The following is a 23,244-nucleotide window of genomic DNA, read 5'->3' on the forward strand; positions in this document are numbered from 1 at the left end:
TCACTGGATCCCACGCGCCAACTCGTCTGGGTCTGTCCGCACATTCCAAGACTTTGTATCTTTCTTGCTTCCGTACCTCTTCTCACAAGAAACCTTTCCTTAACTCCAACAAACTTTAACGTCCCGGAGTCTGATTTTTTAATATATCTAACAAAGTTTAATAAGAATTTTTATTATAGAATTATAAATTTAACAATGACCATGTTGGTTCATTCAAATGAAGTCACATGTATTTTAAAACGTTGAACGTTATTCTTGATAGTTGCCTTACTGGTTCCATCATCAGTTTGGATAACCATTCCGTTTAATTCCCTCCAATTAATTCCCAAAATCTTCGTTCCAGTACTTGTGATATTTCGACTATAGATCTTCAGACGATCCAGATTCTGAAATCCTCCAACCTTCCAATTCTTTAGTAGTTTGTCCAAATCCTTGTTTTCCAAAGGTGAATTTTCGAGTGTAATTCTACTGCAAGTGCACGTCAAAAGATATTCCAAATTAAACCAAACGGAACTCATGATTTCAATTTTTTGTGGCCATGAAGTGAACACTGGTCTGAAACCAGGATCAGGAAAGGATAAGATTCTAAGATTCTCAACCAGTCCAAATTTATTGGATATCTGGTTAAACACCATTTTTTGATCGTTTGATCCATTAATGGAAATAGTGAGAGTCTTGAATGTGAGTTGTGAATCAAACAACTCTGAAGTTGTTGATAAAAATCTCATATAATTAAAATTAATACTGGTTGAAAACTTGCATTGAAACATCTTCAATAGATGTCGAATGACAGATAGAAATGTGGTTCCTATAGAGATAGAAGTATCTCTTAGAACATCACACGTGACAAGAAATTGATCTTTTTTCGAATTGAGGGTGTTTCCGGAATCTGTGTTAGTAAAGATTTCAAATGAATCTTTGTCATTTTTAGAGTGAACTCTGATTTTTTTTCTTAAGATGTCCAGATCGACTATAACCTTTTGAGAGTACAAACGTGCATTATTGATTTGACTAGGGAAGGATCCCGAGTCAAGATGGAGTTAAAGGTCGAGATATAAATCACTAGAACCGAAATTTTGCGCTGGTTTCAAATCTGTATTCCAATTTTGCTAAACGATCTCGTAAAAAAAGTTATTCGCGTTTTTGTGACTTCTCAGTGCAAAAATGAGCATTTTCAAGACTCCCAAAATTAACGTTTTTCTTATTTTTTTCAAATTTTTTTGTGTTGTACGTGCAGTTACAATCATGTAAATTGTATTGTTTGTGTTGGAACTTCAGAAAATTTTCAGACAAATTTTTTGTAGAAGGGCCATTTTTGAAAATTTGAGAATCTCAACAAAATTTTTTCTGAAAATAAATTCTGAAAGCAAACTATGCCAAAACCATCTTTACATTCGTAGTCATACGTAGAAAACAAAAACATTTGAAAAAAATAAGAAAAACGTTAATTTTGGGAGTCTTGAAAATGCTCATTTTTGCACTGAGAAGCGACAAAAACGGCAATAACTTTTCTCACGAGATCGTTTAGCAAAATTGAAATGCAGATTTGAAATCAACGCAAAATTTCGGTTCTAGTGATATCTATCTCGACATGTAACTCCATCTTGACTCGGGATCCTTCCCAAGTGAGACGAGATCCTCTTGGAGCAGAAGGAGAGTTTGATTCTGGAAATACGGGATGAATTAGTCAGGTTAAGTTGATAAGATTAACTCACTTCTCACCGATATTCAATAATTTGAATACCTCACACAAAACCACTCCAGGAAGGCGGAGGAGGGGAAATGAGGAAGACATTGGGGTAGAGATGAGATGAGGAGAAACTACAGGGAATAGTGAGATGTGACTGAGGAGATCTCTCACAGGACAATCGAATGGGACAGAGACAGAAGACGGTGAAATGAGTATGAGGAGGAAGGGAGTAATGAGGCTCAGGAGTACAAGAGTGTAAATAGAATGTGGGATTGGAGGACTGCCTGCGTTTCGTGGCGGGATCACAGCAAGCCTATGGGAATAATTACGGAGCGATTGTATGCGCAATCGTAGTACTGGGAGTCTATCGATTTCTCCCATATACATCTGAGGTCTCGCCACGAAACGCAGACACTATTCCATTCCTAGATTCTGTTTACACACTCCTCAGTCTCATACTCATTTACCGTCTTCTGTCTCTGTCCCAATCGATTGGTCCTGTGTGAGATCCCCTCAGTCACATCTCACTATTCCCTGTAGTTTCTCCTCATCTCATTCCGACCTCAATGTTTTCCCCATTTCCCCTCCTCCGTCTTCCTGGAGTGATTCTTTGCGAGGTATTCAAATCATTGAGTATCGGAGAGAAGTGAGTTTATCTATCTAACCTAACCTGACTAATTATTTTCTATTTCCAGAATCAAACTCTCGCTCTGCTCTACGAAAATCACCACTCAAATTAATAATGCCCAATTCTACTCTCATAATGTTATAGTCAATCAGGACTTCTTAAGCCACAAAATCAGAATTCACTCTGAAAATAACAAAGATGTATTTGAAATCTTCATTTGTCCAGATATCGGGAAAAATCACAATTCAAATACTCAACGATGTCCTATCGCATGTTGTACTGTACCAGTTATCTTCATCCCAACAGGAATCAAAATATTCTGGAAAATTTATTCGGAAGGATTTCTATCTGTTATTCAACATTTATTGAAGGTGTTTCAATGCAAGATCTCAATTAATATTAATTGTTATTGTAGTAATTTATTTCAACAAACAATTTCAAAGTTGTTTGAGTTACAACTGGAATTCAGGACGCTCACTATTAAAATTCAACATCTAAAAATATATAATAATTTGGGACTGGTTGAGGATCTCAAAATCTTCTCTCTTCCTGATCCTGAATTCATCCCAGTTTTCACTTCATGGCCACAGAAAATTACTATCATGAATTCCGCTTGGTTCACTCTGGAATATCTTTTGACGTGCACTTGCACTAGAATTTTACTCGAGGATTCACTTCTGGGAAACGAAGATTTGGATGTGGTACTCAAGAATTGGAAGGCTGGAGGATTCCCGAATCTGGAGTATCTGTACATCGAGAGTCAACGTATTTCAGACAATGGATGGACGATTTTGGGAGTGAATCTATTGAAATTGCGGGGAAAGCATATCAAAAATAATGATAGATCAAAGAAGTTGGTTACGAAATTGTCTACGAAATTTGGTTTCGAAAGAATTGAAATGTCTGTCACTGTAGTTTAATAAAAATAACATTACATGTTGGTATGATAATTCTATAATAAACATTCCAATTACTTGTGTTAGCTATCTTTGAAAATTAGCATGCACTTCGAGCAAAAGCTGCATGAAATTGAAGCAGAAGAAATCCCTTATCTATGAATATAGTGGACCTGGGAACGAAGTTGAATTTCCCCCCGGAAGTCGGAAGTGTATCCTTTTTCGGTTCCCTTTTCGATTCCAGTTGTTCAGAGAACAAAATTCTTAGAACACTTTCTCGAGGTGCACTTTGCGATCACCGCCTCCCGGAGCTCATAAACTCTCTCGACCATCTCGCCTACCACCAACTCATCTGGCTCCGTCCACACATTCCAAGGCTTGTAATTGTCCACAATAAACCTTATAACACCATTGCCCTCTTTCCACAACAAGTCATAGATTTCTGTGTTAAAAACAACAGATCGGTCGGCCCTAGTAATCCTTTGCGCGCACAGACGATCTTTCCCATAGACCATCACAGATGTTGTGGTCTCGCAACGAACGCAGACGCTTACGAGAGGAACGATGACGTCTTCTGAAAATAATGCAAGCACTGCGAGCAGAGCTAGTGAAGAATTAGGCTTAACTCTGCTCCAGATATGCAAGAGGCGGTATTCCTAACAAAGCGAACACTCCAAAAGGGATTAGGCCTCCGTTCATTATTTTATCTTTGTCGCCCATCCGCCTGCCCGCCTTTAGAGACCCGCAACCAACATCGTGTACGGCTCCATCATCCACCGCCACAGCTCGGATGCGCCTATATGAAGCGATGCGATTGGTCGGAAAAAATGTATTAAAAATAAAACAAATTATGAATTCAAATGTAATATTGAGCTTTCGGTCACATAGCTGTCAGAAGATTTAGTGTAGCCCAATTTCTTCCCCATTTTCCCTCTTCCGCCTTCTTTGAGTTTGTAGTTGTACGCGCGCAGTCGATCATTCCCACAGACCATCACAGAACGACAGATGGTGTGGTCTCGCCACGAAATGCAGGCACTCCTCCAATACTAGATTCTATTTACACTCTTCTATTCCTCAGTCTTATCTCATTACTCCTTTTTTCCTCATACTCATTCCCCCCACTCGTCTCTGCCGATGTCTCCCTTTCCTCTTTTTCGCCTTCCTCGATTGGTCATGTTTGAGGTATTCAAATCATTGAATATCGGAGAAAAGTGAGTTAACCCTACTAACCTAACATGACTATTCAATTTCTATTTCCAGAATCAAGCTCTCCATCTGCTCGAAGAAAGTCTCCATTCAAATCAATAATGCTCGTTTGTATTCTCAAAAAGTTATAATCGATCTGGACTGCATAAACTACAAAATCAGTGTTCACTCTGAAAATAAGAAAGATACATTTGAAATCTCCATTTATTCAGACTCATGGAGAAGTCACAATTCAAATACTCAACAATTTTCAATTGCGTGTTGTACTGTAAAAGTTGTTTCTATTCCAACAAGAATCAAAACATTCTGGAAGAATTATCGAGAAGGATATCTATCTGTTATTCGGTACCTCTTGAAGATGTTTCATTGCAACATTTCAACTGATATTGGTTTATATAAAACTGATTTATTTCATCCAACAATTACAATGTTGTTTGATCTACAACAGAAATTCAAGACGCTCACTATTGACCTGCATAGATTAGAAAATCGAGAATTGTTGTGGAACCAGATATGTAATAAATTTGAACTGGTCAAGGATCTTATAATCTCATCTGGTTTGGATCGCATCTCATCTGTTACTGATCCTGGTTTCACAGTAGTTTTCCCTTCATGGCCACAAAAAATTAATATTATGGGTTCCTCTTGGTTCACTCTGGAATGGATTTTGGCGTGCACTTGCACTACAATTACACTCATGAAGTCTCAACTGGAAAACAAGGATTTAGATGTGATACTTAGGAATTGGAAGGTCGGAGGGTTTCCGAATCTGGAATATCTGTACGTCGAGAGTCAAAGTATTAAAAATAATGGAACGATGATTTTGGGAATGAATTTGGAAGAATTAAACGGGTCGGGCATCCAAACTGATGATGGATCAAAGAAGGCAATTATTATCACTTATTACCGTAGTATTGAAATGTCTGTGACTTCATTTGAAAATCCGAGGCATACACTGCGAGGTATCTACTTTAGAATTGACTAGAAGAACAACTTTCATTCCAATATTTCTTCCAAGACAGAGAATTCACATCTAAACACTCTCTTCACGTGTACATGTTCTGATTTTAGATTTTATTTGTTAACTTTTTCAAGGGACGTGCCTCAATAAAGAATTTCAACTCTTTGTCCTTGATTTTGATTGTGTTTGCTCCTCCACCACATCCACCAGATGCATAATCTTCACGGACATAACTAGACGATTTGATGTAGCCGGAGTTGTATCCACCAGCGTCATGTCTTAGATTCAGCGAAAAAGGTCTCAGAATACTTTTTTAAGATGCCCTTTGGGATGATCATCGCCTCCTGGAGTCCACCCACCATAGCCTCATAATCTGAAACACTCTCTCGACCGACTTTCTCTCTTTCTCTTCTCCGACCACATGTCTCGTATCCACAATCGTTCCGTTTAATATTGCATCTAAAACAAATCACAGTTGAAAAACGCTACGCTGAGGACCGTGGATAAGTCTGGAAGATCGATAGTACGGGTACAACTCATGGTCAGTCACTTGTTTTCCAATTTCCAAGAGTAGGCGTGTGTAAATAGAATTAGGGATTGGAGGAGTGCCTGCGTTTCGTGGCGAGATAACAACCAGCCTATGCGATGAATTTCGGATCGATCGACGCTGGTACCGCCATTGCGCGCACAGTAGATCATTCCCATAGACCATTACAGAGCGACAGATGGTGTGGTCTCGCAACGAAAGGCAGGCACTCTTCCAACCCCAGATTCTCTTTATAAAGCTCTACTCCTCAGTCTCAGTCTCATTTCTCCCTGTCGTTTCTTCTCATCTCATCCCAACCTCAATGTCTTCCGCATTTCCCCTCCTCCGTCTTCCTCGATTGGTCTTGTTCGATGTATTCAAGTCATTGAGTATCGGTGAGAAGTGAGTATACCTATCAAACTTAACTTGACTAATTATTCCCGTATTTCCAGAATCAAGCTCTCCCTCTGCTCCAAGAAAGTCTCCACTCAAATCAATTATTGTCGTTTGTACTCTCAAAAAGTTGATGTGCATTTGGACATGTATACCCACAAAATCGAAGTGTCTGAAAATGGCGAAGATAAATTCAAAATCTTCAATTGGTCCGACAGCGGAATACACACCAATAGGCAACAGTATCAAATTGAAGGGCGTAAAGTGTCTGTGATCTCCTACTCTAAAGACATCACAGCATTCTGGAAAAATGATCAAGAAGGATTTATATCTGCTATTCAGCATCTTTCGAAGATGTTTCAATGCAAATTTTCAACTGATATTAGCCACGATCCTAGCAATTCATTTCAACAAAAAATTTCAAAGTTGTTTGATCTACAACTGGAATTCAAGAGGCTCAATATTTACCCTGATAGATCTAAAGATCAAAACTGGTTGTGGAACCAGATATCTAACAAATTTGGGCTGGTTGAGTATCTTAGAATTTTCTCCATTGTTAATCCTGCTTTCACACCAGTTTTCACTTCATGGCCACAGCAAATTTATATCCCGAGTTCCGCTTGGTTTACTCAGGAACATCTTTTGGCGTGCCCATGCACTACAATTACACTTTTACAGTCTTATTTGGAAAACAAGAATTTTGATGAGATACTCCAGAAGTGGAAAACTGGAGGATTCCCGAATCTCAAGCGTCTGGAGATCCAGAGTCGAAATATTAGTTTTGAACGACGATTTTGGGAATGAACTTGAGGGAATTGAACGGGAAGGTTATCCGAAATGATGATGGATCAAAGAAAGCAGCTATCAAAACTAACGCCCAAAATATAGAAATGTCTGTGACTCCATTTGAATGAACATCACTTAATGTACTTTCTCCCTTTTCAACAATCAGTTATATTGAAAGAATTTGATAGAATCGGATCTGTTTTAAAACTCATAATATCTCATTTCCGTTTTTCACATTCCTTCTCCGCCCCTCTCATTGAAAAAGATTTGACAGGAGTGCCTTATCATCTTTCTTCTCATTTCCAACGCCTTTCTGAGTTTTCACACCTTCTGTTATTTGTATTATTTATCTTTATTTAATAAAAGGTCTTATTGTTACCAAGTTAGAGGTTCTTCTTCTACTCACACCACATGAACATTAAAACCAGGGACCACACTAGGGAATGTCCAGATGCATTTCGGAGATTTCTGTTGAAAAAGCTAAGAAAGCATTTTTCAAATCTGTTTTTTAAATTTTGCATTACGCTTTTGTGAAAAAAGTTATTCAACTTTTATACAGGTCTGTTCGCAGTGTTTGCTACTGATTTTCAAAGAGATTTAACAAAATTGAATAAAGCTGTTTATTATAGAAATATCATTTTATATGTAATGATCATTCAATTGGAGTCACAGACATTTCAATACTACCGACACTAGTGTTAATAGTTGCCTTCTTTGATCCATCATCAGTTTGGATAACCATTCCGTCTAATTCACTAAAATTCATTCCCAAAATCGTCGTTGCAATACTTTCAAAACTTTGGGCATCGATTTTCAGATATTTCAGATTCGGAAACACTCTAGTCTTCCACTTCCTAAATATCTCGTCCAAATCATTGTCTTCCTGGTGAGACCGTTGGAGTGTAATTCCAGTAGAAGTGCACTCTAAAAGAGTTTCAAGCGTAAACCAGAAGGAGTTGTGGATATCAATCTTCTGTGGCCATGAAGTGAAAATTGGTATAAAATCAGGATCAACAACGGATATGATCTCAAGATCTTCAACCAGTCCAAGTTTATCGGATATCTGGTTCCACAACAAGCTTTGACCATATGGTCCATTAACTAGGATAGTGAGTCTCTTGAACTCCAGTTGTAGATCGAACAATTCAGAAATAGTTGGTTCATATAAATCACTAAAATGACAATTAAAACCAGTTGAAATCTTGCATCGGAATATCTTCAAGATATACCGTATAACTGATAGAAATCCTTCCGAATAATTCTTCCAGAATGTTTTGATTCCTGTTGAGATAGAGGTAACCCTTACAATACGCCCTTCAATTTGATACTGTTGAATATTCGGAGAGCTGCTCATTTTTCTTTCGCAACAAGTTAAGACTTTAAATGAATCTTCGTCATTTTCAGAGTACACTTCGATGTTTTGGTTATAGATGTCCAGACCGAGTATAACTTCTGGAGAGTACAAACGATCATTATTGATTAGAGCAGAGACTTTTTTGGAACAAAAGGAGAGGTTGATTCTGTAAATACGGGAGGAATTAGTCAGGTTAGATAAATAAGATAAACTTACTTCCCACTGATACTCAATAGTTTGAACACCTCACGCAGGACCAATCGAGGAAGACGGAGGAGGGGAAAGGGAGACATCGACAGAGACTGGTGGGGATGAAATGAGAAGAAACGACAGGTAGTAATGAAATGTGTAAATATAATCTGAGGTTGAAGGAGTGCCTGCGTTTTGTGGCAAGACCACACGGCAGTCGTACGGGAAGAATAACGAAGCGATTGTGTCCGCAATGGAATACTGGAGTCGATCGATCCGTCATTTTTCTCAAAGACCATCACAGAACGACAGACTGTGTGGTCTCGCCACGAAACGCAGACACTCCTCCAACCTCAGATTCTATTCAATCAACACATCTCATTACTTACTCCCTGTCGTTTCTACTCATCCCTCCCACCAGTCTCTGTCGATGTCTCCCTTTCCCCTCCTCCGTCTTCCTCAACTGGTTCTGTGCGAAGTATTCAAATCGTTGAGCATCGGAGAGAAGTGAGTTAATCTTATCAACATAACTTGACTAATTCCCTCCCGTATTTCCAGAATCAAGCTCTCCATCTGCTCCAAGAAAGTCTCCACTCAAATCAATAATTGTCGTTTGTACTCTCAAAAAGTTATAGTCGATCTGGACACGTTACACCAAGCAGCAATCAGAGTTCACTCTGAAAATAACAAAGATGAATTTAAAGTCTTCATTCGTCCCAACTACGGAATGTGCAACGATTGCAAAAGTATCAAAATTGAAGGACGTACTGTGTCTGAGACCTCCTGGAGTATAAGAACGACAACATTCTGGAAGAATCTTCGAGAAGGATTACTATCTGATATTCGGCATCTTTTAAAGATGTTTCTATGCAAGGTTTCAGTTAATAATAGCTATTCTAATAATTCATATGCAAAAACTATTCAAAAAACTATTTGTTGTGTGATCTACAACTGGAATTCAAGAAGCTCGCGATTTACTTTAGAGGATCAGAGGATGAACACTTGTTCTGGAACCAGATATCCAATAAATTTGAACTGGTTGAGGATCTTACCATCTCATCTATTGTTGATCCTGGTTTCAGACCAGTGTTCATTTCTTGGCCACAGAAAATTAGCATCTGGAGTTCCTATTGGTTCACTCTGGAAACTCTCTTGATGTGCACTTGCACTAGAATTTTACTCGGGGCGTCTCTTTTAGAAAATAAGGATTTGGATGTGATTCTTAGGAAGTGGAAGGCTGGAGGATTTCCGAATCTAGAATGGATGAAAATCCTTAGTCGTAATATAACAAATAATGGAACGACAATTTTGGGAATGAATCTGTTGGAATTGCAAGGAAATGACATCCAAACTGATGATGGATCAAAGAACGGAACTATTAGAATTGCCATCGGAACTTTTGAAATGTCTGTAACTCCAGTTGAATAAACATAACATATTGATATGAGAATTCTATAATAAAAATTTTTATGCAATTTTGTTATTTCTCTTTTAAAATAAGTGGCAAACACTGCAAGCAGAGGTGTACGAAAGTAAAGACGGAAGTGAAATGTGTTGTGACAGTATGAAACTGACGGCAATAGAACAAATTTTGTTAGTTGTATTAAATGTATCACTACGCTTCAAGCATGAAAAATGAAAAAGCATCTGAGTTTGACTCACTGAAGTCGGAAATGGAGACTTTTTCTTTAAGTCCGCTGGAGCATCTCACAATTTAATCTTTATCTTACTTGATTTCATTTTTCTTCCCATTTCTAGTGTCTTCATGATTTTTCACACCTTTTGTTATTTTTATCATTTATCTTTATTTAATAAAAAGTCTGATTGCTAACGAAGTAAATTCACATCGACACGAACGAAGGTCTCTTCTGAAAATAATTACTTAAGCGCAATCAACTTCTTACGTAATAGCTTCTGTAATAGAAAAGGTATACAACCACATGCGAACTGAAAGTCCTAAACTTTAGCACTCCTCTGTCATTAAAGACAAAAAACTCAAAACCTAGAAGAGACTTCAGAAAATTTTTAATTGAATAAACGTCCTAGGACTCTGATTCGTATTTTACCCAATATTTATTTTCACGGCCGCTATTCAAAGTCCCAAGAAATACTCGATCTCCTTTTCCGATTTTATTCCATCCAGATCGGTTATTTGCTTTTGCATCGCTTATCAGAAGATTCCGCGGAATCGGAAAACCTGGGTGCATACAAGGGGACTCTCTGGGTTATGAATTTGTGCTGGTCATCGACTAGGACAATAGGATATTAATAGGTTATCTAGTCTGTGCATGAATTCTAAAATATATACCTCGCTGTGCTAACTACTGCATTTTCAGAGAGAGTTGTAAACGGAGAAAGGACTTTGCCTGGCCCTTCCGTTTAGCTACAGAAAACAATGGTTTAACAGTGCACTGCTTTATTAAGCAAGGCGGAGAGAGCTCGAGATGGGCTGGCTCCCTCCGTCCTTCTATGTGATGGAACTGAATAGAAGATGTAATTCTCGTGAGGCGTGGCACCGCGTGCCGTTTTCTCCCTCGTCCCTCTTACTCAAGTGACCCCACGCGTGATGCGCGTGTCACAAGAGTGACGGAGACTCGGGCGATAGAATGAGAAAGGGACCAACGACCAAGAGGCCGAAGACCCTTTCACAGAGTTAACAAAATTGAATAAAAATGTTTATTATAGAATTATCATATCAATATGTAATGTTTATTGAAATAAAGTTACAGAGATTTCAATACGTTGGTTGCCAGGCTTAAAAGTTGCTTTTTTTGATCCATCATCAGTTTGGATAACCTTCCCGTTTAATTGCATCAAATTCATTCCCAAAATCGTCGTTCCATTATTTGAAATATTGTGACTTGTGATCTTCATGAACTCAATATTTGGGAATCCTCCAGTCTTCCAATTCTTGAGTATCAGATCCAATTCCTTGTTTCCCAGAGTAGAATTCCAAAGTGTAATTGTAGTGCAAGGGCACTTCAAAAGAGAATTCATAGTGAACCAATCGGAATTCAAGATATAAATCTTCTGTGGCCATGAAGTGAAAACTGGTCTGAAAACTGGTCTGAAATCAGGATCATGAGGGCATAAGATTATAAGATCCTCAACAAATCCAAATTTATTGGATATTCGGTTCCAGAACAAGTGTTCATCCTCGGATCCTCTAAGGTAAATCGTGAGCTTCTTGAATTCCACTTGTAGATTAAACAACTCGGAAATCGTGTTTTTATATGAATCACTATTATAGTTATTATACATCGAAAACTTGCATCGAAACATCTTCAATAGATACCGTATAACAGATAGAAATCCTTCTTGATTATTCTCCCAGAATATTGAGATTCCTTTGGCGAAGGAGATTACAGGCACAACACGCCCTTCAATTTGACACTGTTGGATATCAAGGTTGTTAATTGTTCCGGTGTAGGAACAATTGAAAATTTCAAATGCATCTTTGATATTTTCAGAGTACACTTCAATGCTCTGGTTTAAGACGTCCAGACCGACTATAACTTTTTGAGAGTAAAACTGGGCATTATTGATTTGTGTGAAGATTTTCTTGGAGCAGAGGGAGAGTTTAAATCTGGAAATAGAAAATAATTAGTCATGTCAGGTTAATAAGATAAACTCACTTTTCTTCGATATTCAACGATTTGAATACTTCGGACAGAACCACTCCAGGAAGACGGAGGAGTGGAAATTGGGAGGACATTGAGATGGGGATGAGATGAGGAGAAACGACGGAGAACTGAGGCTGAGACTGAGTAGTAGAAGTGTTTAAATAGAATGTGGGGGGTTGGAGGAGTGTCTGCCGTTCGTTGCGAGACCACACCATCTGTCAGAGATGTCTATGGGAAAATAACAGATCGATTGACCCCAGTGCACACAGTCTCTCAGTCATTTTTCCCATAGACATCGAAGGTCTCGCCACGAAACAAAGACACTCCTCCACGACTCTAGTACCACCATTGCGCACACAATCGTTCCGTCATTTTTCCCATAGGTTTGTTGTGGTCTCGCCACGAAACGCAGGCACTCCTCCAACCTCATATTCTATTTACACATCTCATTATCCCCTTTCGTTTTTCTTCATCTCATCGTTTTGTATCTCTCCCTCAATGGCTTCCCCATTTCCCCTCCTCCGTCTTCCTCGATTGGCCCTGTTTGATGTACTCAAATCGTTGAGTATTGGTGAGAAGTGAGTTAATCTTATCAACTTAACCTGACTAATTCCCTCCCGTATTTCCAGAATCAAACTCTCCATCTGCTCCAAGAAAATCTCTAATCAAATCAATAATGCTCGTTTGTACTCTCAAAAGGTTATAGTCGATCTGGACATGTTAAACCACGGAATCAGAGTTTGCTCTGAAAATAACGAAGATAAATTTGACATTTTCACTAAGCCAGGTTCCGCGAAAAGTCGTCACAATTCATCTACTAAACACTTGTCTATCTCCTGTTGTAGATTAAGAGGTACCGCTATCCTCACAAAAATCAGATTTGTATCTGTTATTCAACATCTATTGAAGATGTTTCAATGCAAATTTTCAATCAGAATTAGTGGTTATTGTGGGAGTTCATATCATCCTACTATTTTTGAGCTGTTTGATTTACAACTGGAAGTCAAGACGCTCATTGTTAACCTTGATGGATCAAAAGATGAAAACTTGTTGTGGAACCAGATGTTCAGTAAATTTGGAATGGTCGAGGATCTTTACATCTTGACTATTTTTGATTCTGATTCCAGCCCAGTTTGCACTTCATGGCCACAGAATATTAATATCTTGAATTCCGATTGGTTCACTCTGGAGACGCTTTTGGCTTGTACTTGCACTTCAATTACACTTAAGGATTCTCGCCTGAAAAACAAGGATTTGGATGTGATACTTAGAAAATGGAAGACTGGAGGATTTCCGAATCTGAAATATTTGAAGATCCATGGTGAAAATATTGAAAGTATTGCAACGACGATTTTGGGAATGACATTGAGCGAGATGAATCTATTGGAATTAAACGGAATGGTTATCCAAACTGATGACGGATCAAAGAAGGCAACTATTAGAATTGGTTTCTGCTTGAACTTCCGCCGTATTGAAATGTCTGTGACTCCATTTGAATGAACTTTACATATTGAAATGCTAATTCTATAGTGTTATAGGTTTCTTCGGAAAAAAAAGAGATACGAAAATGGAGGTAGAAGCCTCGAGATGAGGGGGGGGGGGGAAACACATTGACAGACAGTTCAGAATGATTGATGTTTTTCAATTTGTATCATCATGAGAAGCCTTGAGATAGGGGGAGATGCAGTATTTATAATTCTTTTTAGGATTATAAATTAGAAACATTTCTTTTCTTTCACCTTTTATCTCAAAATGACTTGTTTTTTATGAAGTTGCAGCTTTCGTATTGTATCCTCCAAAAGTATCCTTCAAATGGTTCTTTTCCAGACCGAGTCGAGATCGAGTACAGTTCTGGATGAAGTGGAGTTAAGGAGGGTGTTCAGAGGAAATCAGGAGGAGTCTCCAATTTTACTCTTAGACCACAGAGATGCTCCACGAGCTGGCTGGAAGTTTTGAGCATTAAAATTTCCAACATTAGTTATCTCGTACCAGTGAACATGAGAAAGTCTTCACTTCCGTCAGTGGGTCAAATTCTGCTGCTTTTTTAAGTTCACTAGTAACAGATGAGGGATTAATTACGCTCGAAGGTTAGTTATCCCTTCACTACAAGTAAATAACTTAATCGTCAGTTTTATACTGTCGGAACCAGTTTCACTTCTATCTTACTTCCGAACAGCACTGCTCGCAGTGTTTGCTGATTTTCAAAGAAATTTCACAAAATTGAATAAAAATGTTTATTGAAGAATTGTCATTTCAATTTGTAATGTTCATTCAAAGGGAGTCACAGACATTTTAATTCTACCGTAATCAGTGTTAATAGTTGCCTTCTTTGCTCCATCATCAGTTTGAATTACCATCCCGGATAATTCCCATAGACTCATTCCCAAAATCGTCGTTTCATTATTTGTAATATCTTGACCATTGATCGCTCGACGCTCGAGATTCGGAAATCCTCCAGCCTTCCACTTTTTAAGAATCACATCCAAATCATTGGTTTTCAGGTGAGAATCCTCGAGATTAATGAACGAACATGGGCAGACCAATAGAGATTCCAGAGTGAACCAAGCGGAACTCGTGATACTAATCTTTTGCGGCCAAGAAGAGAAAACTGGTTTGAAACCAGGATCAACAATAGACAAGATGTTAAGATCCTCAACCAATCCGAATTTATTGGATATCTGGTTCCACAACAAGTTCTCATCTTTTGATCCATTAGGGCGAATAATAAGCGTCTCGAATTCCAGTTGTAGATTGAACAGTTCAGAAATTATTGGTTGAAATATGTCACTACAATGACAACTACCACTAATTAAAATCTTGCATTGAAACATCTTTGATAGATGTCGAATAATAGATAGAAATCCTTCTTGATAGTTTTTCCAGAATGTATCGATTTCTCTGGTGAAGGAAAACAAAGGTACAGTATGCCCATCGATTTGACACTGTTGCATATCCGGATCGTTTCTTCTTCTGCTGTATAAAGAAATAAAAATGTCAAATGTATCTCTGTTATTTTCAGTGCGAACTCTCATTCCGTGGTCTAACATGTCCAGATTGACTATAACTTTTTGAGAGCACAAACGAGCATTGTTGATTTGAGTGGAGATCTTCTTGGAGCAGAGGGAGAGATTGATTCTGGAAATGCGGGAAAAACTAGTTTGGTTAGGTTAATAAGATAAACTCACTTTTCTCCGATGCTCAATGATTTGAATACCTCGAACAGGACCAGTCCAGGAAGACGGAAGAGGGGAAGGGGAGGCATGGGGACAGAGATAGAAGACGAAAAATGAATAAGAGGAGAAAGGGAGTAATGACAGGAGACTGAGGAGTAGGCGTGCGTCAATAAAAACTGGTATTATAGGAGTGCCTGCGTTTCGTAGCGAGACCACACCATCTGTCGTTCTTGATGGTCTATGGGAAAAATGAAAGATCGATCGACTCCAGTATTCCATTGCGGACACAGTCCCCCGTTCCCATAGGTTTGTAGTGGTCTCGCGACGAAACGCAGGCAGAAAGGCGGCTGCGTCTAAAAAAGAAAGGCGGCCGGGCCTAAAATCGAACTGGCACTTGGAATACTCGGCCAGGTGAACACGTTTGTCAGAAGGTGAACGTAAATCAGGAGTGTCCAGCCGGATGAACCAACGGCAGGGGCAGCCAGGCTGATCACTAGATATTCCATGGAAAACACTGGCCGTGGAAATGAATATTGGGTATGCTACAATTCAGAGTCGTAGAACGTCTATTTGGACGGTCTGACAGGGAATCAGATTTCTGGAAAGAATGGTTCGTACATGTGTATTCTCAGTTGATCAAAATTAAAGCATTATTTTTGCACTTAGAAACTTTCTGACACATTTTCTAGTTGGAATTATGTGTCTTCAAAGACAAGTAAGGCAAGAAAGCACTTGAAGGTAAGTGAAGGGGCTCTTCCATGCGCGATACTTATATCTTAGAAGTAGGCGGATTTGACCAGTGAAACTTTTCATTGAGAATACTTGTTTGCCCTTGTCTATTCTAGCAGTGCAAAAGTTTAGGGATAGACCTCCCTGGATGAAAACCACATTGGCTTTCATTGAAAATTTAATTTTTTTTTTCCTAATGAAATCTTAATTCTCTGAAGGAAAGATGGGAATGAAAGTAGTTCTTCAAGTCAATTCTAAGATAAATACCTCGCAGTGTTTGTTACAGATCTTCAAAGAGAGTTAACAAAATGAATAAAAATGTTTATTATAAAATTCTCATTTCAATATGTTATGTTTATTCAGATGGAGTCACATGCATTACAATTCTGATACCAGAGTTAATTATTGCCTTCTTTGATCCATCATCTGTTTGGATAACCGTCCCGTTTAATTCCAATAGATTCATTCCCAAAATTGTCGCTCCAGTATCTGTTATCCCCAGGCTATCAAGCCAAAGAGAGTTTAGATTTGGTAACTTTCCAGCCTTCCACGTCTTGAGTATCGCATCCAAATCCATGTTTTCCAAATGAGACTGGAAAAGTATAATTCTAGTGGAAGTGCACGCCAAAAAATGTTCCAGAGTGAACCAAGCGGAACTCGGGATATAAATTAACTCCTGTGGCCATGAAGTGAAATCTGGGTTGAAACCAAGATCACTAGTTAAGATTCCAAGGTCCTCAACCAGTCCAAATGTATTGGATATCTCAGGATCAGCGACGGATAAGATTGAAAGATCCTCGACCAGTCCGAGTTTATTGGATATCTGGTTCCACCACAAGTGTTCATCCTGTGATCCTTTAAGGTAAATAGTGAGCGTCTTGAATTCCACTTGTAGATTCAACAAATCAGAAATAGTTTTAAAACATGAATATGAATCACTATTATAGTCATTATCAATTAAAAATTTGCATCGAAATATCTTCAAGAGATGTCGAATAACAGATAGAAATCCTTCTTGACGATTCTTCCAGAATGTTGTCATTCTAATACGAGAGAAGATCACTGGTACATTACAACCCGCGATATAAAATTGTTGAGCATCTAAATTTTGACTAATCCTTGAAATTGGATAAGTGAAAAGTTCTAATCTATCTTTGTAATTTTCAGAGAGAACTCAGATTTTTCGGTTTAAGATGTCCAGATCCACTATAACTTTTTGAGAATAGAATTGAGCATTATTGATTTGAATGGAGATTTTCTTGGAGCAGAGGGAGAGTTTGATTCTGGAAATAGAAAATAATTAGTCAGGTTAGATGAATAAGATAAACTTACTTCTCTCCGATACTCAACAATTTCAATACTTCGCACAGAACCAGTTGAGGAAGACGGAGGAGGGGAAGGGGAGGCATTGGCAGAAACTGGTGGGGAGGGATGAGGAGACACGGCAGGGAGTAATGAGATGAGACTGAGGATTAGATGCGTGTAAATAGAATCTGAGGTTGGGAGAGTGTCTGCGTTTGTGTCGAGACCACAACAAGCGTATGGGAAAAATGAGGGATCGACTGTGTGCGCAATGGAGTACTAGGGTCGATCGATCCGTTATTCTTCCCATAGACTTGGTGTGGTCTCGCAACGAAACGCAGGCACTCCTCCAATCCCACATTCTATTTACACACTCCTCAGTTTTATTTAATTGGAAAATAAGTGACTAGGTCAGTTGTCCCGCACTATCGATCACCCAGATTTTCTACGGCTCTCAGCGTAGCCGTTGCGGCGCGTCCAAGTTTTACAACCTCACCAAACGAAAGTGTTGTAAGGAAGACAAATCGAACCATCGTTCTCCAGATTAACTCTCCGCTACACTACAATTGTGCTACCGGTTCACTCGAAATTTGAATCTATTACATGAACCTTGGACGGCGCTCAGTTGGATACATTGTTGGAATCCGGGGGTCATTCTTGATATTATATTGATATTTAATATTTTTGATATCAAGTGAAAATATCTACGAAACTTTCTTCCCAGAAATCAGAACTCATGTCCATGTAGATTTCACTTCCGTCTTTACTTCAACACAGCTCAGCTCTGATCCACAACTAATCAGGTACTAGGTCTCTTGGTCTGGTCTTCGGCGGTTTTATCTTTTGTGGTTTTCAACTAACTAGCCACTCGGATTGTCCATTTCTTGCAATTTTATATAAGCAGCAGCATTGTTGGGAATTCTGACTTCCGACTTCCGGAAATGGACATTTATTTTCGGATTCCGTCATTTTGAAGCTGAGGAATTTTGGATTAGCACAACTCACAGACATATTATGAAAAAATTGTCCAAAAGAGCTAAGCTCTCCCTTAGTACGTCATTAATTTTCTACATTTTTGCGAATTTTAGATCCTTTTTCACGAAATATCCAAAATGAGCGAAAAAAGTATTTCTGACTTCCGACTTCCCGGCTGAAGCAAGGCCAGCGTCTAACTTTCGTTTTTTTCCGCATAAACTCTGCTCGCAGTGTTTGCTGATTTTCAAGAAAGGTTATCAGAATTAACGGCGACGTTGAGTCAACCACGGATGTCCCAGTGACACTCGAAACAAAATCTCTATTAGAAGGTTTTCCTTGCAACACACAAGGGCATAAAGTTTTACTCCTAAACATTTTGCTCCATTAGCCCGTCCAAGCCTTTGCCTCCTTCTGTTGTAGTAACCCCTTGAATAAATTGGCAATGACATCTCTGTGTATTGTTTTGTCGTTGCCCTTATCCGTGCACTAGGACCATTGGATATTGATAGGATATTGTCGCGATAACAGAGTCTGTGAATCAATTCTAAAATAGATACCTCGCAGTGTTTACTACTGAATTTTCAGAGAGAGTTAACAAGTTGAATAAAAATGTTTATTATAGAATTATCATATCAATATGTAATGTTTATTGAAGTAAAGTTACAGACATTTCAATACGCTGGTAGCCAAGCTTAAAAGTCGCCTTTTTTGATCCATCATCAGTTTGGATAACCATTCCGTCTAATTCCCTGAATTTCATATCCAAAATCGTCGCTTCATTACATCTAATTTCCCAACTATGGATCTTCAGGTACTTTAAATTCGGAAATCCTCCAGTTTTCCAATTATTGAGTATCATATCCAAATCCTTGTTTCCCAGAGTAGAATTCCAAAGTGTAATTGTAGTGCATGGGCACTCCAAAAGATTTTCTAGTGTAAACCAAGCGGAACTCAATACATCTATATTCTGTGGCCATGAAGTGAAAACTGGTCTGAAATCAGGATCACAAGTGCATAAGATTGTAAGATCCTCGACTTGTCCAAGTTTATTGAATATATGTTTCCAAAACAAGTTTTCATCATTTGATCCTTTAAAGTGAATAGTGAGCTTCTTGAATGCTACTTGCAGATCAAACAACTCAGAAACAGTTGGCTGATATAAATCACTGTTACAGTTATTACTGATTGCAATCTTGCATTGAAATATCTTTAAGAGGTACCGAATAACAGATAGATATCCTTCTCGACAATCCTTCCAGAATGTTGTGATTGCTTCGCCGATGGAGATCACTGGTACAGCCCGCCCTTCGATTCTATGCAGTTGGATATACGGATTGTTGATTGTTCCGCTGTCGGAACAATTGAAGATGTCAAATGTATCCTTCTTATTTTCAGTGTAAACTTCAATATTATGGTATAACGTGCTCAGATTGACTATAACTTTTTGAGAGTACAAACGAGCATTATTGATTTGAGAAGAGATTTTCTTGGAGCAGAGGGAGAGCTTGATTCTGGAATACGAGAAAAACTAGTTTGGTTAGGTTAATAAGATCAACTCACTTTTCTCCAATACTCAATGATTTAAATACCTCACTCAGAACCACTCCAGGAAGACGGAGGAGGGGAAGGGGAGGCATCGGTAGAGATGGAAGACGATGAAATGAGAATGAGAAGAGAGAAGTGTAACGGAATAAAATTGAGGAGTAATGAGATGTGTAAATAGAATCTGGGATTGGAGAAGTGCCCGCTTTCGTGGCGAGACCACAACCAGCCTACGGGAAAAATAACGAAGAAATTGTGTGTTGTACTAGGGTCGATCGATCCGTTATTCTTCCCATAGACCATCCCAAACCGACAGATGGTGTGGTCTCGCCACGAAACGCAGGCATTTCTCCAATCCCAGATTCTATTTACACATCTTATTACTCCCTGTCGATTCTTCTCATTTCTTCCCCATCGCTCTGCGATGTCTTCCCCACTCCCCCTCCTCCGTCTTCCTGGAGTGGTCCTGTGCGAGATATTCAAGTCATTGAGTGTCGAAGAAAAGTGAGTTAATCTTATTAGCCTAACCTAACTAGTTCTTCCCTCTTTCCAGATTCAAGCTCTCCCTCTGCTCCAAGAAAATCTCTATTCAAATCAATATAGCTCGTTTGTACTCTCAAAAAGTTATAGTCGATCTGGACTGGTCAGGTCACAATATCAGAGTTTCCTCCAAAAATTACAGAGATTCATTCATTATCTCCATTTATCATGATTTCTGGAAACGTCACAATTTTCTATCCGCTATTGAACATTTATTGAAGATGTTTCAATGCAAGATTTCAATTACTATTGATCACCATAATAGTGATTTATATCAACCAACAATTTCAATGTTGTTTGATCTGCAAGTGGAATTCAAGATGCTCTCTATTGTACTTAATGGATCAAAAGATCGAATCTTGTTGTGGAATCAGATATCTAAAAAACTTGAACTGGTCGAGGATCTTGTAATCTTTTCCGGTAGGAATCGTTTCACACCAGTTTTCGCTTCATGGCCACAGAATATTAATATCTTTAGTTTCGTTGTGTTCACTCTTGAATCTCTTTTGGAATGCAATTGCACTAGAATTACACTCTACTGGTCTCATTTGGGAAACAAAGATTTGGAAGTGATACTCAATAATTGGAAGACTGGAAAGTTACCGAATTTAACATTTCTGCGCGTCGATAGCGAGCTCGCAGATAATGGAGCGACAATTTTGGATATGAACTTCAGGGAATTAAACGGGAAGGTTATCCAATCTGATGATAGAACAAAGAAGGCAACTATTAGAATTGGTTACGGTAAAATTGAAATGCGTGTGACTCCTATCAAATAAACATTAAATGGTGAAATGATAATTCAATAATAAATGTTTTTGTTCAATTTTGTTAGCTTTATTCATTGGGTAGGCCATAAAGATGTTCTTTTCGCACGAAAGGATGTAAGCAAGAGACTGTCAAAAATCGGTGACACCAGAAAGGATTTTAACCACTGTCTAAAGGCTTCCGCTACACTACCTTTGGGATACCGGTATACTCGAAATTCGACTTTGCATTACATGAAACTTTTAGAGTAGAGCAATCGTCCGGCATCAGTGACAATAGCGGCGCTCAGTTGGTTACATTATTGGAATCCGGGGAGCCATTCTTGATATTCAGCGTATATTAATATTTTATATTAATACCGGCATGCCAACCACCAAGGCTTTTTTCTCTCTCTCTATCTTCGGCCTCATTTCACGTCGCGGCGACTAAACTTCCTTCTCATCACCACCCTTCTAGGTGTCAAAGTAGATTGTAATTAATCCGGAAATGGACGACACGTTTGGAATCCCCTATTTTTTCTGAATCCGACGATATCAAAAAATGTTTCACGTCTATTCTATGCGGAATATTTTTTAAATGGAAGTAAGCGGATTTCAAAAATCTAGTTTCAGTTCTCAAACCATTTTTTTTCTTGAGGGCTACTGTAGCTTGGCGGTCGTAGTACGGTAGAACTACCATGTCGACCCAAATTGACCCGATTGATTCCACAGCATTCTGTAGATCCCACAAAGAGACGTGTCTGTGTCTGTATTTCTTGTCGAGAGTTCATCATTACCAGAGTGACGAATTTTTAGTGCGTACAATGTCTTGTAACGCTTCGTGATTGTCTAGTTACCGTATCCTGATGGGTCAATGTGAAATGCATTCTTCCGAGCAAAAAACGCTAACAAAATTATTTATAGTTAGAAAACAGCAAAACATTATAAAATGAACAAGTTAAGGTTGCGGTAGTGTCTGCATTTCGAGATAGTTTTGCCAAAGTTGAACGTCGGCAGTCTTCAATCCATCATCGGTTTGAATCGTGGTTTCGTCTTCCCATTCACTCGGAATTATTCCCAGAATAGGATCTCCATCGGATTTAATTTTGGTACTACCGATTGTGAGATATTCTAGATTCGGTAACCCTCCGGCCTTCCAATGTGTGAGAATCTCATCCAAATCCTTGTTTTCCAGATTAGTACGTGCAATATAAATATCAGAACATGTGCAAGTAAAGAGAGTGTCCAGAGTGAGCCACGAGAAGTTTGGCTTGATGGTAATTCTCTGTCTTGGCCATGGAGGGAAGGTTGGAATGAAAGAGGAGAGAGGGAGGGAGTGAAGATATGGAATTTCTAGTCCTTCAACCAATTCCGAGTAGGTGAAGATCCGGTTCAACCAATTATGATCGACCGATTCATGCAGACCAATACTAATCGTCTCGAATACCTGTTGTTGATTGAATAATTCAGTAAGTATCGGTTGAAACAATTCGTGTCTCCAACTATCCCTTTCTGTTGATATCTTGCAGTGGAATATCTTCAGAAGATGTCGTGTGATAGACAAGAAGCCTTCTTTAAGGTCCTTCCAGAATGTATTGATTTTTATAGGCTCACTATCAGTGGTGGTCACTGGTACAGTACACCCTTCGATTTGGGCGTGGTGGATATTTGAATCGTCAATCTTTTCGGTACATATCGCAATGTAGAAACCTACTGTTTCGTTCTCGGAGTAAACTCTGATTACTTTCCCAGTCATGCCCAAAACGACTATAACTTTTTGAGAGTACAAGCGAGCACTATTGATTTGAGCCGAGGTTTTCTTGGAGCAGAAGGATAGTTTGATTCTGGAAATGCGGGAAGAATTAGTCAGGTTAGGTTGATATGGTTAACTCACTTCTCTCCAATACTCAACGATTTGAATACCTCGCACAGGACCACTCCAGGAAGACGGAGGAGGGGGAAGGGAGGCATCGGGGCAGAGACTG

At 38.8% G+C, this 23,244-nt stretch overlaps 9 protein-coding genes across 9 annotated transcripts; 3 read left to right on the top strand and 6 right to left on the bottom strand.

Annotated features, from left to right (window-relative positions):
- Positions 1-209: 209 nt before the first annotated feature.
- GCK72_003145 (uncharacterized protein) lies at positions 210-728 on the bottom strand (the record flags this gene model as incomplete). The annotated part of the gene is made up of 1 exon (XM_053723841.1): positions 210-728. The coding sequence occupies one exon, from the start codon at positions 726-728 to the stop codon at positions 210-212; it is 519 nt and encodes a 172-aa protein (XP_053592486.1).
- Positions 729-2,256: 1,528 nt separating this feature from the next.
- GCK72_003146 (uncharacterized protein) lies at positions 2,257-3,238 on the top strand (the record flags this gene model as incomplete). Its single annotated transcript, XM_003097052.2, has 2 exons — positions 2,257-2,336; positions 2,386-3,238. 2 exons carry the CDS (start codon positions 2,257-2,259, stop codon positions 3,236-3,238), a joined length of 933 nt encoding a protein of 310 aa, XP_003097100.2.
- Positions 3,239-11,338: 8,100 nt separating this feature from the next.
- Positions 11,339-12,467, bottom strand: GCK72_003147 (uncharacterized protein; the record flags this gene model as incomplete). Its single annotated transcript, XM_003097005.2, has 2 exons — positions 11,339-12,215; positions 12,265-12,467. The coding sequence occupies 2 exons, from the start codon at positions 12,465-12,467 to the stop codon at positions 11,339-11,341; spliced, it is 1,080 nt and encodes a 359-aa protein (XP_003097053.2).
- A 283-nt stretch (positions 12,468-12,750) lies between these two features.
- Positions 12,751-13,752, top strand: GCK72_003148 (uncharacterized protein; the record flags this gene model as incomplete). Its single annotated transcript, XM_003097037.2, has 2 exons — positions 12,751-12,830; positions 12,882-13,752. 2 exons carry the CDS (start codon positions 12,751-12,753, stop codon positions 13,750-13,752), a joined length of 951 nt encoding a protein of 316 aa, XP_003097085.2.
- Positions 13,753-14,016: 264 nt separating this feature from the next.
- Positions 14,017-15,514, bottom strand: GCK72_003149 (uncharacterized protein; the record flags this gene model as incomplete). Its single annotated transcript, XM_003097009.2, has 3 exons — positions 14,017-14,103; positions 14,607-15,387; positions 15,438-15,514. The coding sequence occupies 3 exons, from the start codon at positions 15,512-15,514 to the stop codon at positions 14,017-14,019; spliced, it is 945 nt and encodes a 314-aa protein (XP_003097057.2).
- A 995-nt stretch (positions 15,515-16,509) lies between these two features.
- On the bottom strand, positions 16,510-17,196 carry GCK72_003150 (uncharacterized protein; the record flags this gene model as incomplete). The annotated part of the gene is made up of 1 exon (XM_003096996.2): positions 16,510-17,196. The coding sequence occupies one exon, from the start codon at positions 17,194-17,196 to the stop codon at positions 16,510-16,512; it is 687 nt and encodes a 228-aa protein (XP_003097044.2).
- Positions 17,197-19,077: 1,881 nt separating this feature from the next.
- On the bottom strand, positions 19,078-20,068 carry GCK72_003151 (uncharacterized protein; the record flags this gene model as incomplete). The annotated part of the gene is made up of 2 exons (XM_003096976.2): positions 19,078-19,942; positions 19,992-20,068. The coding sequence occupies 2 exons, from the start codon at positions 20,066-20,068 to the stop codon at positions 19,078-19,080; spliced, it is 942 nt and encodes a 313-aa protein (XP_003097024.2).
- Positions 20,069-20,397: 329 nt separating this feature from the next.
- Positions 20,398-21,292, top strand: GCK72_003152 (uncharacterized protein; the record flags this gene model as incomplete). The annotated part of the gene is made up of 2 exons (XM_003097012.2): positions 20,398-20,477; positions 20,527-21,292. The coding sequence occupies 2 exons, from the start codon at positions 20,398-20,400 to the stop codon at positions 21,290-21,292; spliced, it is 846 nt and encodes a 281-aa protein (XP_003097060.2).
- A 925-nt stretch (positions 21,293-22,217) lies between these two features.
- GCK72_003153 (uncharacterized protein) lies at positions 22,218-23,230 on the bottom strand (the record flags this gene model as incomplete). The annotated part of the gene is made up of 2 exons (XM_053723842.1): positions 22,218-23,103; positions 23,154-23,230. The coding sequence occupies 2 exons, from the start codon at positions 23,228-23,230 to the stop codon at positions 22,218-22,220; spliced, it is 963 nt and encodes a 320-aa protein (XP_053592487.1).
- Positions 23,231-23,244: the final 14 nt, after the last annotated feature.

This window comes from Caenorhabditis remanei, chromosome I (genome assembly GCF_010183535.1).
Source record: "Caenorhabditis remanei strain PX506 chromosome I, whole genome shotgun sequence".
NCBI lineage: Eukaryota > Metazoa > Nematoda > Chromadorea > Rhabditida > Rhabditidae > Caenorhabditis > Caenorhabditis remanei.